The following is a 14,580-nucleotide window of genomic DNA, read 5'->3' as shown; positions in this document are numbered from 1 at the left end:
ACACGGCCATGGTTGTTGCATGCAAACTACTAAGGGCGACATTGAAAGAAGCCACTGCTAAGGAAAACACCTTTGGAAAGTTTGGATATTTTGAAATTATCAAAGTGGTGAAACATAGTTGTTGATTTTCAAAATGTATTTGTCCATCACAAGCTTCATGATGGTCCTAAAATTGTTGCAGTAGCATCAACAACAATGAACAAATTTAGAGGTCTCAAAATTAAAATTCATTTCATTTTTTCAACAAAATTATTTATAAGTGTTAGTACACATTAACTTATTTATTTAATTCCGGTGACCACAAAGAGAAAACAAACCAGAAGTTCTCCATGCCTTAGCATATGTTATGAAAACATCTTCGGCACACATAATCTATCTACAAATGCACGTTGATTGTAATTTTGAAAAAAAGTAACAAGCTGGAGAGTTTGAATTTGGTAAATCAGTGTACTTGGTTGAGTCCCACATCAGAAGAAGATGAATGGCGTTGATAGCATCTAGACAGAGTCAATGAGTCATTGTGAAGGCTCCTAGATTAGGTTGATAACTTCCATTGTCCTTTTCCTTTTGTATTGCATTTAAAATTTTAAATATTCTTCAAGTTTTAGATATTCAATTCATGTGTTTCCTTTTTCATTATAGTGCTTTGATTCATATCTATATATATTTTGAATTGTTTTGGTTATGGTCTGCTTATTTAAAACATGATTGCTTAACATAAAAAAAAGTAAGTATGAACAATCTGCTACAATCTTAGCAAGATAAAAAAAAAAAAAACTAGTTTGGTAGTTGCACAATTTCATTCATTCAATCATAATATTAAATACTAAAAAATGTAAATTTCACTAATTCTGATATGATTCAATTTATCGTTCATGAAGAAAATTCGCACAAGCCTATGCAAACTATAAAGGTACTAAGCAATGATTAATAAACTGTTTCTGCATTCTGCATTCTGCATTCCATTTGAGAATATATATATATATATATATATAAATTATTATTGGACTTGTATTTTTATGGTCTAATTTATACTAAAATTTGAGACAATGAACCAACCTATTTTGACAATGCTTTGTTGAAATCGAAATCAATCATCATATCAACTAATTTTACAAAGCTTTATATATATATATATATATATATATAAATATATATATATATATATATATATATATATATATTCTCAAATCTTCATGAACATGTTTGTGGCATTCAATTTCGTATTGCACATAGAGACAAACAATTTTTTGTTTTCATTTGAAACTGTGAATGTTATTGTTTTGGGAATAAAATCATGTGAAAATGTGGCACAATACAAATAAAAAGTTAAAAAGTAATAGAAAGCTCAAAGTTTATCCAATTATTAGGATCCAAACTTGAAAATTTGTAAAAATTGTGAGTCCCACATAGGAAACAGCTAAATGGTATTGACAGAGACATGTGTATAAAGTAAACATGATTAGCAACTCTGGAACATACTTACCTGGACAAGGTCAATGGTTGATCAAGAAGAATCATGGCCTAGATTGATGACTTCCATTGCACTTTGGAGGGGTGTCAATCTAAGGTTTCCTCAAGTAGGAGATCCTATGTCATAATTTGTGGCAGTGGGGGCTTGCGTTCGCGCAGCCCCTTCCAACTAGATTTGAAACTTTATTTTGAATTGTAACGATAATAGATAACAAATCTATCAAATTTGCAACCTAATTAAACATTTCTTTTATTGTTTTAAGATTTCTAGATGTCAACTACAAAGTCTAAGCAGTTCAAAGTTTTATCAGCTTTTTGTTAAGTTGTGTAAACATGTATAGTTTGTACTGAGCTGGGGATAAAATTTCTGATTATTTAAAGGTAACCAAAGCAAAAATGCAAAAGTCCACATTGCTCAGTATGAAGAGTGAGGTCAAGACTATATATATTTATTTGCTCTAGTTCTTTATTATAAGATCCTATTCCACTTTCTTCACTTTCTTCTTGTTTTAGGCATTGTTTGGAGTGGTGTAATATGATGAAATTCTTTTGGAGAGTTTGAGTTTTAATATAGTAGGATTATTAAGATGATATGTAAATTTTATAAATTAGTGCGCCACATTGGAAGCACTTGAATGGTGTTTATAGAAGCAAGTATGTAAAATAAACTTGATTGAGAAGTGAATTGATTCTATTATTTATGTTTTTGTGCATTTTTTATTCTTCAATGATATACAAAAAAGAAGGCATGTAAGTGAAATTTCCTGTACAAAGCATGGACTTGGACCAATCTACACATAAATGAAGTGAAATTCTAAGAAAATAGCTCTTGTATTGAATTCTAATTAAAAGAGCTCTTGTACTTCTATACTCTTATATTAAATTATATAATGAAATAGTATTGAGATTCAAAAGTCTTTTGCATGGAAATTGATCTTTTGTGCACTTGTTAGTTTTGGTACAACATGAGAACCAAAATTAATTAAAATTTCAGAAATTAAACCCTCTTGGCTTTAAACTAGGATCATCAATAATTAATTAAGGTGTTGGTCATAGAGTGTTCATCTATAGTATTTTTATGAAAAGGAAGATACCTTAGAAGATTTATTTTTGTGGGGCTTTTTAATCACAACTAATATAAACAAACACTAATTAATTAGTTAACGTATAGTTATCATATTTGTAGACATGGAAATTCAAGGTTTTTAAAGTGAAAGTGAAAATTATGCACAGCTTGCACTCAAAAGAGATTTTTGTATGTGTGTGAGCATAAAACACGTAAGAGTTGCAGATACGGCAAGTAGAATCTATCTCCAAGAGGTAAATACAAATGCATGTGGATTGTAAATTTGTCCCTTGTGTATTCTACTCTATTCACCACCAAATTTGTTCTTACTTTGTCTTTTACTTATTAGATTCTTTTCAAAAAAAATCGCATGTATCTTTGTGGAAGCACTAAAATGTAGTCTTTACCAAAATCACGATAACATATTTGATAATGTCAGATTCACCGCATGAATGATAATATTTTATGACAATTTATTTAATAAATCATCCACTGTCTTTAATAGTTCAAAATCCTTAAAAGAAACAAAACAACTAGAAGATGGTTTAGTTGTCATTGGCCAAAGAAGGTAGTCCAAAATTTGTTCTTTGACCTGAAAACTAATTCTAGTAGTATTCTATACTCATTGCCTTGATCCAAAATCTAACTTTTAATTTTATTTCATAGGCAAAAGATTTATTTTACAAACAGAGAGGAGTTTTCTTCTCTATATATATCCACTTCAACGGCCTATCAAAGCATCAAACACTAAAAAGAACAACAAAGAGGAGAAACATATATAGAGTTCCATAAACATAATTAAAACATTTTTCTACAAAGCTTCTTTTCTTTTGTTGGTGATTCTTATTTTCCTACAAAGCCGTATTTGTTATTTGCTGTTTAAGCTTAATATGAGCCAAACTTTTATGTAATTAAGGATTATCGAGGTTATTTGCATTTTCGTATGTTGTATTTTTTATTAGTTTTTGCTCAAATAAGTTGTTTTTAAATCTAATCTTTGAAACTTAAACTGATCATTTAGGTTTTATGTCTTTCGAACTTCGAAAAGGATAAAGATATAAATGCTTGATTTAATATGGATTAAGTTAATATGCTTAGAAAATATATTAATGTTAAATAGTTAGGAATAACGCTTAAGTCCATAGGAAAGTTTTGTGCTAGTAATGTTGTATGATTGATCGTGATCATGAATCCATGGATAGTATAATGCATTTGAAAAACTTGATAATTGAGTTGGAAACCCCCAAAGTCAAATGGTCCCAAGAATGCTATAGCATGCTACAACCAAATTAAATCTTTAACTATCCTTTGTCATCTAAACTAGATCTAGTGTCTCTTATCTAAATTTACATTCCTCAATTTATTTTAAACTGTTACCAAAGAATGTGTTCTTTTATTTTTATAACAAACAAATTATTTGTCTAGAAAAATATTAAAATTAGTAACACAATCAATCCTCATGAAAACAATCTTTCATTATATTACGTGTTTTTAACTATATATACTTGCACAATTAATTTTCGTAACACATCACCTCTAAAAAGATCCCCTCACTGTCTCATAACTATTTTTTATCACAATATGTTAAATTCCTAGAATTACTCTTCACCCATTAATCTCGGACATTGTCAGACATGAAGAAATTCCATACTACTGACACTTTTATTGTTAACTCTAATTCCCTCTTAAATAACTTTCCACACCAATTCCCATTCTACTAAAAAATTCCTGTAATCATACTTGTAGGTGAGGCCATAGTACCTTCCTTGTCAGCAGATAACGTATATAGAGGAGGGAACTTATGTTTCAATTACAAAAAGACATATTTCTCGAGTCGTCTAAACAATTCCTTAACCTTGGTCAAAACCAATTTACTTGAATACCCCCGTGAATGAAAGGTTTCTCTATAATATATTTAGTTTTTTGATGTATGTATAAACTAGGTTTTAATTAGACGGTTTTGAGTGCCTTTATTAATACTTCAATTCTCAATATCCACTAAATTCTTGAATCAGAAAACCATTTTATAAACTTCTTTTGAAAATGATTTTAATCTCATAAATTGACATATATGTGCGTGAATAGACTTATAGAGATCATGAAATCAATTCAGGTGTTTGAAACAGGTGAATCAATTCTCTTAATGTATAGATTGAATACTTTCATTCATTCTTCATAATTAATTCATTCGAGAAAATAATCAAAATAAAACACTTTTGTTGATTCAACTTCTTGTGTAATTGAGTTCTCAAGAGATAAACCTGAAAGGTACGGAGTATCATTTTATGCAATGATTGTTCTATTGGTGAGCGATTGAGGTTCAATTGGTTTCACCTTGTTAGGACTCAAAGGAGGATCTTTGTAGTACTAAAGTTGGTGATTACTCTAGGGGGTTGATATTTTCAAGTCTGAATGGGTGTTTCCATCTTGAAGGTGTTGGTCCAGATGTTTTCTTGAAGGGTTTTTAAGAAAATATGGTTTTTGAGTGTTTAGGAAAGAAATGATTTTTGTACAAGCTTTGTAATCAATCGGCAAAGAATCTTGTAAACGTTCCTACTATAATAAAGGAAGAAGCTGTTATTAGGATTAAATGTACTTTATATACAAGGGCAAGTAGAGGAACCTGTCTAAATATCAATGTGATATTTTCTTTATCTTTTTACCTTTTACATGTTATGTTCTTATCAGTTCCATTTTTTATATAAAAACTTACGGTTAGAAAATTTATGTTTTTGAACCTATTCATGATTTTGAATATTGTCATTAAAACCTATTTTTGAAATGTTTAAATAATCATGAACTGTGTTTAAATCGATTTTTTACTTTGGCTAAGTTTTTTTATTTATTAGTTGTATTCAATATTATTTTATATCAATTCTATACATTGTAGAGAGAAAAAAAAATAGTGGTTTGAACTCAGTTGTATTTTGTGTTTTGTTTCAAAAAAATTAATTTAAAAACAATTTAAATTACTTGTAATGTCAAAAACATAAATTGAGTAAAACAATAAATAAAGAAATAAGGGAAGAAATAGAAGTTAATTTATCTTGATTCACCACCAACACAGTAGCTACATACAGTCTCTTCACACAAAATAATTTAATTCATTATTCAACAATGGAATCACACATTCACTAAATGTCTTCTAGTCAACTGATTGTGTTCAAATCTTCTCAACATTCTAACTTAGTATCGTCAAGATGTTGATGTTGAAAATTGCTATTGGGCCAAGTTACAAAGTGTTTAGATTGGGTTTGGAACTAATTCTCACACAAGAGTGTTTACACAGATTATTGTTCTCAGAAGATTTACTAGGTTTCTTAGCACACAAAGCTAATACAAGAGATTTTTAAGTGTTTGTAGTGACATAGATACTTCTCTTGTTTTCCATTGTTGTTCAATATTTTTAAGGACGATCACAAATCTTATTAGAGTCATTTAGTTCATTAGGTTTTCTGACCGTTGTTATGATTGCATGAAATTAGCATGTGAATTTACAACTCGTATGAAATCTTCAAAGATTTCAAATCAACATTAAAAGTTTGTCCAAATCTGTCTTCATGATTGATTCAACGTATCTTGATAGAAGAGGTAGAATGACCAAAGGATGAGACTGTCAGAGGATGTTGACTTTCTCTGAGGTCAGTATGCATTATCATACACATAATCACAGAGTGAACTTATCCAAAAGATTCAACAGGGGTGTATTGAGAGCGAGCTTTTTAGAATCAGTTACACTTCAACTGATGTAACAGAGTATTGTCGTAACTAATTTGTTTAACTTGTCTATTTATCAAAGGATGCAACGTAAAAGCGTTCAATACTTATGACAAGAGTCTGCACACTTAAATAACTTATTAGCATAATAATTTGTTCCTACAAAATAATTTATGTTATCATAAAAATAAGGCTAAATTACATTTGTGGTCCTTTAAAAGAATAAAACGTTACCTGAAATTAAGTTAAGGGACCACAGATGTAATTTAACCTAAAAATAATTAAGGGTCATTATTCTTCAAATCAACTTAGTTCTAACATACATAATTGATTGATTGAAACAATAATTAAATCAATCAATTAACATGTTCTTATTTAAAGTGTTTAATCATATCTTTATTTGCAATAACATTTCATTTTTCTGTGTGGAATAACCAATGAGAAAAGTCACATTTGTCACTCTTAATAAAAATAATGATTTTGCAAAAAATATTATAATTTAGACTCTATTCAACTCTCCTTATAGAGTCTTAGAATCTTAGGGGTCATCTCAACTAACACCCCTGTGACTCTGACTCTGAACACTTACAATGTCTTGCCACCAAACTGAACTATTTCTCTTTTCACACAACTTGCTATTATGTTAAGCCCATATTTTGATATAGTTATTTATACCATAAACCTTTGTGAGAGAAATCGCCAAAGTGGTGTGGAATAAAGTTCATGAAAAAGGGATGCGATTGAGGGAGATGATTTTGAAAGGACAAAACATCAGTTATGCAATAAAATACTTTGCTAGGGTGTAAATTCTGGTTTGGAATCAACATTGTTCTAATTTAGTTATAATTTTAAGAATTTCCACATTCTCAGCAAAACTCCCCATCCAACCATGTTGGATAAGATATGACAGATTAAATTTCCCTTAATTTTGACATATCGACCTTATTGACCGATTCGGATCATCTCCAATAATTGTAACAATTGTACAATAGGGAGGTATGATTACTGCCTAGTGATTTGGAGAAACATAAGAAAAAATCTTATTGTATTCAACACCGTCGTATCCTCCTCCAAAATAAACCTTTTAATAATAAAGGTGTAATATAATCGATCTAACAAAACTATCCTTTTTGTCGCACAAATAATATCAAAGAGTAAAAGATCATTATTTCTCAACCAAGATAGTTGAAAAGATCATAAACAAACCACAATATTTTAAACCAAGAAAACAATTAACAAGTTGCTTTTATCATCCACATGCAGTGCCTCATTAATCCCGCTTAATTCTCTTCAATAGTTTGAAATTATTTAAGACTTAACCAAATGTGAGAAATTACTTAAGAAGTACAATTCTATTTAACTTAAGCAACTAAAAATAAAAACAGTTTTAAATTGAAATAGATAGCATATTCTACTCATTCAGCTAGTCGGAGCTCTTGATTTCTAGTAAAAATGAGGTTTTTCCACTTTATAATCTCTTCATCATCGGTAAGTTTTCTGATTCCAGCGAGACAAGTTAGCTCCACATACACTTTGCTGTTAATAGCTGATCTAGTTAATGAATATGTGACAGTGTGGCTGTATTGATTGAACTCCAGTACCAATGTGTCTGGAAATAAACATTAAAAAAATTCAACGGCAAGACCCTTCATATAAAGAAAGAAAAGAACAATAACAGACAACAAAAATAATTAATAATATATTTAGTGAGCATTACCACTATTTCGGCAAGAGCAGTGATTGATGTCCTTATCACATGATCCCAAATGACAAACTACAGCATACCACCACTCTATATAACTCATTCAAAAAAGTAAAAAAAAATTAGCTACAAAGTTTAATTACTATTTGTTATGATTATAAACAATTTAAATTCATATTAATTAAAAAATTTAGTTAATTGTAAATAATATTTTTTAACGTAATAAATATATTTTCTAAATAACTTCATGAAAACTTATTTTACGAGAATAGAAGAGTTACTAGAAAATAAAATCTATATTATTTGAGAAGTATTTTAAGAATGACACCATTAAATAAATTGAAATTGATTAAGATTTGTGTATAGTTTAGACCATTAAATATGAGTTTTTGTTACTTATATTCATTATATTCATGACAAGGAGAGTATATAATAAAAAAATATTGTATTTTTTACCACAGTAAGGGAGTGCTCTTCTTCTTCTCTTCTGAATCTCAATATGATCTCCTGGTTTCAAATCATTCAGACAATTTGAATGATAAAAATCAACTAGAAAAGTATTATGTGGTGGCTTTCTCAACCTATCCCAATGAATATCTTTCTCAATCATATGTCGCCCACCATTTGGAGACCTATAAAATAAAAAGCAATTGAAATAAAACTACAAACAAATTGGGTCATAACAGTAAGTTCGTAGACTTTCCCTCAGGGTCACACGAATAAGTAGCATACTAATTAACAATGATTGTATTAACTTTCTGCTACAATTTATATCCAAAACTTATTGAAAAGTATGAGTAATAGGATCTCATTAATGTTATAAAGGAGTGAATTGTACCTTGCTCGGAAAGTGTCTGTTTTAGAGTCATAACATACAAGGGCATCATAACAGTATAATGTAAACCGAGTGGCCTGCAAAAAAAGTTCTATATGATTTAACTAATGTCCAAATCAAATGATAAAAGTAATTAATATTAGATTAAATCCCTCTTTATTTATGTATCAATCCCTCTTCTACTTAGTCCCTATAATATATGAAAAAAATGCATGTATTCGCTAAAAATTTCTCATATACTTCTTGTTAATGTTTATGGTTAATGTTATATATTAACAAGATACTATGGACTAACATGACAAATATGAGAACACAATAGGGACTACTTTTAAAACAATAGATACTACGTTATATTTTTATGTACTTTGGGTACTAAGTAAGAGAGAAGTAATACTTGAATGTCTAAATTGGGGTTTTACTAGTAGAAGTAAAAAAGAAGTATTCAGATGCATATAGTCTTTATTAGTCTTACCTTATAAACTTGTGCAGGAAAACAGAAGCGGCCAGTCTCAAGACAAATATACAATGCCATTTTCGAATAATTTCTAATCAAACCATTCAAGCCCTTATAACTTTTCAAATAAGAATGAAGGCGTAGAAATGGAGAGTCACCACTAATAGTTCCACAAGATCCACTCAGACTTTGTTGTAACAATAAATTTTCTTTGTTTTCAGGTAAAAATATTATACTTCCTTCATTTATTATTTTTGTTGTATGCCATTGCCACTCATGGTGAGCATCATTACCTACTAACTTACTCCATTTATGCTCAATATGTGTCTCCCACAAATCATCGCTTCTGCCAATATTTCTCAAATAAGTACACACTTGTGATACTCTGAACAAATCTAATGGTGGAAGGCGCTTGAGAATGCAATCCAGTATCACATCAGGGATATCTAAGAGAGAAACCTTACAATCCTCTTGATTCATCAATTTTGGTACACAGTGTTTCTCTTGTGACATTATGACTTGTGGGAACCTAAAACAAAAAAGATAGTTTTCTTTTTATCAACATATTTCATTTTTATCAATTAACAACAACCAATAATTTGAAGTAAAATCCAAATTTTCATCACATTGGAGCCAAAACTAATAGGATAAAAGTTCTGTAATTGATAAAGAATATTAAAAATCTATGAGCTCACTCTTGACCACATATATAGAATTATTTCTACCCCCATAGAGATAAGCCACTTCTCAACTTGGTGAATAGTTCATACCTATAACATAGTTACAAAAAAATCTAGAATGATTTCTTTGTTGTTGTCTTGTAGTATATGAATGTTTTAGTAATTAAGAACATGAAACATTAAAAATACCTTCAATTTAGTTCAAAAACTTAAAAATAGTTTATAACTAAAGAATAGTTCTTGAAAGCAATTCATGATTCAACTAGTACCCACACTAGCCATTGTTAAGCCCAAAGTTCTAATCAATACAAGGCATATATGCTTATAAAAAATTATACAGCACATATATCAATAAAGAATGTGCATAGAAATTTTAATCTTACAATAATCAAATTGAAAACTACTTATGTTAATATATGAATCAAATTAAATGGGGTGTTGGATATATTTACAGAGTTGTGATGCTTGAGTTTCAAAATATGTTAGATATTTTAAAAACTAAACCGGATGTTGAATTGGTAGGACCTTTGAATAGTTATTCAACTTCTGCAATGCTCGAACTAAAATAAAACTGCCACCAAACCACCAAAATAATTGAACTCAGGTAATTACAAATTCAAGATTCAAACAATCAATCTATTTAAGATTTAAAGTTAATGACAATATATTAAAAGTCATTTTTAATTCCTCAATTAGGTGTTAGAGGCGTCAAATTAGAGATCAAAGTTATTTTTTTCATCTTTAATTTTTACAAGTAATTTAACTTTTTTTAGAGAATAAATCAAATCACTGCCATCTTTCACAAATTTCGAACACAAACATATTTCTTTACAAATTCCTATTAAAAAATGTAGAAAAGCTTCTTTACCTTTTTTTGGAGGGAAATTTTTCTTTGTCTGCACTTGGATCTCAATATGTCCCTATAACCTGCTGCAGGGATGATATCTTAGCTACCAAAAATGAGTTGTATTCAGTTTCAACTAGCAGAAAAAGACACAATCTAGTCCATTCATGTGAGATTTATAAGAAATAAAAATCATACTTACCAATCTCTTTGCAACTTGAGAAGGTTGAGATGCGATCCGCAAATTACTCTTACTTTTTGATATAAAAATAAATTTCTAGGTCTCTAACTAGAGTAAAATGAAGCGAAATAGAGAGACGATTCAAATGGTCGTATATTACGGATTTTTTTCCAATGGATAATAAAAGATATATGAGAGTGGAATGGAAAACGAAAGACCACGAGAAAGATTTTAGAGATCTAGGGTTTCAAAGGTATAGTGCTTGAGGACGACTCCTCGTGAACAAAAAATACGAGAAATAAGTAGATTTGATTTCTCACCTTTTTCTATTAAATTAAAGTATTAACTATGATTCCAATTGAATCTTTCTAATATTAAACTTTTAATTATTTTTTAAATTGGGGGAATGGGGAAAGTGTTATTCAATTTTGTTATATACTATATTATTGAAAATCAAATTCTTACATATCATTCAATTTCTTTAGTAAAATATTTTGTTGCTATATGTCGAGCAATAGGGCTCGTGACGAAAGGAGGTGAACCAAAAATTAAATTAGTTCAAAATATAAATAGTTACCATCATTGTTCACTTATTAAAGAAACCGTTAGAAATATATCTAAACAAAAAATTTATTAAATAAATGGATATTCTCTGGGTCCTCACCTCCTGGCCTCTTTCTACTCTTTCTGCTTTGACAATCTTCAAAGTTGTATTCATCATCTACCTGCGTAGAAACCTTAAATTGCTTGTTCTGCATTATATTACAAGCAAGATGCATATCAGCATCGTCTTCTCCTTTCTTCTGTTCAGCAGATATCCTCTGCATAGCATACCTTGAATAAAGTAAAATGTCATTGTCAAAATCATAAGAAAAGTTAAGAATGCATAAAGTTGTAGAAATCAATACATTTGATGCTACACATCAATCATGTTTATGAGCATACAAAAAAACATAAGCAAAAAAATCAAAGAAAATAAGTCCGACTATGTTTTGTTGCAATACACGAAATTCAAGATAGAATAATACCTTCTAGAACTTCCATCGGTTCTTGATCTAATTGTATGATCTTCTTCATTTCCCTCCTTTGTGTTCAAAACCTTTGCTTCTTCCTGCCCACCAAAACAAAAACAAAAAGCACACAATTGAATAAAAATAAACAAGAAGCTAGAAGGATATGCTTTATGTAGACAATATATTGAGAAACAGAGACAATGTCTAGAAAAGAGTGTGTAGTCTCTCCTCTTATGGCCTTACCATTAGCTTGTCAGCTTCTTCATTCTTTCAACTGGTTTGCACTCATCTTATTCTTCACTACTGCCTTTCATTCACCAGGTGTGTTTACATCTGAAAAAACCTTTTTCGGCTTCAAAACTTTCCAAAATAGAGCCATCGGAATTGCCACTCTCCTTACTAAATAACTCACGCATAAAGCTTCCGTCATTAGCAAATTTATTTAAGCTAGATGCTGCTGCGGAGATTATCTCAGTACCAAAAAACTGGCTTTTGTACTTTTTTCCCCAAGATAAAGAATCTTGAACTTTAGGTGCTTTCATTTCATGGTGCCGAAGAGAAGCATTTATTATGTAGTCCTGCCAGAGTTCAATTAACAAAATTCAGTGAAGTGCAGAGTATGCTTCATAATTTCATAAAAATTAGACCAACACCCATAACAATTTACCCAAAATAGAATAGAATTCTTCAAAAAAGCAAAGTGTATAAATGTAGGTAGTAAACAAAATCAGACTTAAAAATAGGAGTGAATAACAACAGTGATACTATGATAGAAGTATGGTAACTCTACAAACCTGATAACGGATAATGAATTTCACCCCAGAAAAAACATTTTCAAGATTGTCACACCTTGCCAATGCCTGCATAATAATAAAAAGTAATAAATAAGGGTAGGACGGTGCATAGATTGGATTTTTCAAAAATCAGATATTAACCCCTTATTTGGCTTGGATATCAAAACAAAAACTACATATCTCTCCTAAAACCGGATTTATAATTGGTTTCATATCTGGTTATGTTTCAAAATCGGCTTGTGTCCAAATTCGGATTCAAAGCTTATTTTGTTCAAAATTGGATTTTATCTATAACAATTTCAAAATGACACTTACATCTAATCATAGCACACATATAATCATGGACATGTCAACGAGATTTAATAATTTACATAGCAAAAATGAAGACAGATTAAGCTCTCCTATTGCTCATAACCTTATGTGTAAATGAGACAAGATTAAGAAAACTTGACCATGCCATTGTGCTAATCGAATACCAATGATATTACTATAACAAGCTTTTGAACATGGGATTAATGTCATAGGTAGAACCCAGCTTTCAATTGCTGAGTGATGTTTTATTTAAATAGACATGTATAAGGATAACATCTTCATTCTCATGACAACGCAGTGCATTAGATTCAAAAGAAGCTAAATGAACAACTAAAGAAACCCACTGCTAAGTGCAAGACAATGCTTAGAGCATTAACTCACCAAAAGTGTTTCCCCGACATTGACACCTTGATTACATTCAATTAATTCATTTACTCAAATTATTAATAGTGTTAACATGTAAGTATCAGTGCTTCATAGAATCGTACCAATGTATAGATTAAACTATAAGTTAACTTAACATCTCTAACACAATGCCAAAATTAAAATTAACTTAACACCATCAAACATAGAAGTGCTAAAATTAACTAACATCTTTAACCGGGCCGGTCCTAAGATATTCATTATAATCAAGATTCTTTGAAAAAATCATTTGCAAGTCACGATTTCAAGGGTACAGCGCAAAAACCACGTGAAAATGAATCTCAAATAAGAGAAAAAATTCATTTTCCTCTTTCGCAAAATAGACACGATGTTTGACAAAAAATCACCATAATAGAAGAACTATATTTCAACGAAACAACACAATAAAAACAAAACAAAAATGTTCAAAATAAGAATCCAAAGAGCCATTGAAACAACATAAAAGAAGAATAAATAAGAAAAAAAACTGGGTAAGGATGAATAGAAACGAACCAGAACTAAACGATTGAGAAAGAAAGAAGGACGGTGTCGGGTTGCCGGAAAACGCTGCCGGAAGGTCGGTGGTCTTGGGTTGGCTGATGACAAAGTCGGGATGGTTTTGGAGTTTGGAGTTTTGAAATAGTAAGAGACAATAGAAGTGAGCGTAAAAGGAGATACAAGAAACAAGAACCCTATTTATATAGTTTTTACTCAAATATATATAAAGATACATAAGAAAATTCAATATTAACCTTCTCTAAAAATATATGTGTGTGTATATATCTAGGGATGGGAATAGGCTAGGCCGTCTGAGTCTGACGGGGGTCTATGGTCTGGCCTACTTATGGTCTGGTCTGGCCTGTTTAATAAAAAGGTCAGCTGTTTTTAAAGCCTATTTATGTAAATAGGTCAGACTCAGACTCGTAAAAAAGCCTAGTAGGCCTGACAGTCCGGCCTATATATATTTTATATGTTTTTCATTCTCTATTTTTTCTTCTTCTAATTTCCATTGCACTCACTCTAACAAACATGTATGAAAACAACATATTTTTTTTATAAAAACCAATATTATTTATTTGTTACTTTATATTTTATAAAAACCAATAT

General features: G+C 30.0%; 1 protein-coding gene and 1 non-coding gene across 4 annotated transcripts; one reads left to right on the top strand and one right to left on the bottom strand.

The window, feature by feature from the left end:
* Window positions 1–1,478: 1,478 nt before the first annotated feature.
* LOC113786790 (U1 spliceosomal RNA) lies at window positions 1,479–1,639 on the top strand. The gene has a single exon (XR_003473103.1). It is a non-coding gene; the product is annotated as a U1 spliceosomal RNA (small nuclear RNA).
* A 5,809-nt stretch (window positions 1,640–7,448) lies between these two features.
* On the bottom strand, window positions 7,449–14,150 carry LOC101497300 (F-box protein At2g26850-like). Of its 3 annotated transcripts, none has more exons than XM_073368172.1 (11): window positions 13,987–14,150; window positions 12,760–12,825; window positions 12,209–12,543; window positions 11,981–12,063; window positions 11,617–11,786; window positions 10,796–10,877; window positions 9,266–9,776; window positions 8,797–8,870; window positions 8,415–8,590; window positions 7,974–8,048; window positions 7,449–7,865 (listed from the first exon to the last, which is right to left on the bottom strand). In XM_073368172.1, the coding sequence occupies exons 7-11, from the start codon at window positions 9,758–9,760 to the stop codon at window positions 7,672–7,674; spliced, it is 1,014 nt and encodes a 337-aa protein (XP_073224273.1). In that variant the 5' UTR covers window positions 9,761–9,776; window positions 10,796–10,877; window positions 11,617–11,786; window positions 11,981–12,063; window positions 12,209–12,543; window positions 12,760–12,825; window positions 13,987–14,150; the 3' UTR covers window positions 7,449–7,671. The 3 variants fall into 3 exon arrangements, with proteins under 3 accessions (XP_073224273.1, XP_004499916.1, XP_004499917.1); XM_004499859.4 differs by having other exon boundaries at window positions 10,796–10,857; XM_004499860.4 differs by having other exon boundaries at window positions 10,796–10,854.
* Between the last annotated feature and the right edge of the window lie 430 nt (window positions 14,151–14,580).

This window comes from Cicer arietinum, chromosome 5 (assembly GCF_000331145.2).
Source record: "Cicer arietinum cultivar CDC Frontier isolate Library 1 chromosome 5, Cicar.CDCFrontier_v2.0, whole genome shotgun sequence".
In the NCBI taxonomy this organism is placed as follows: domain Eukaryota; kingdom Viridiplantae; phylum Streptophyta; class Magnoliopsida; order Fabales; family Fabaceae; genus Cicer; species Cicer arietinum.
Note: the sequence above shows the minus strand (reverse complement) of the source record. Positions and strands in the feature narration are given on the sequence as shown.

Excerpts from the sequence above, each read along its gene's own strand:
- LOC101497300 (XM_073368172.1), bottom strand. The coding sequence starts at position 9,760 with ATGTCACAAGAGAAACACTGTGTACCAAAATTGATGAATCAAGAGGAT. Across the intron at positions 8,871-9,265 it reads TTCCTGCACAAGTTTATAAG|GCCACTCGGTTTACATTATA; the intron begins GTAAGACTAATA and ends CTTTTTTTGCAG. Across the intron at positions 7,866-7,973 it reads CTGCTCTTGCCGAAATAGTG|ACACATTGGTACTGGAGTTC; the intron begins GTAATGCTCACT and ends GTTTATTTCCAG.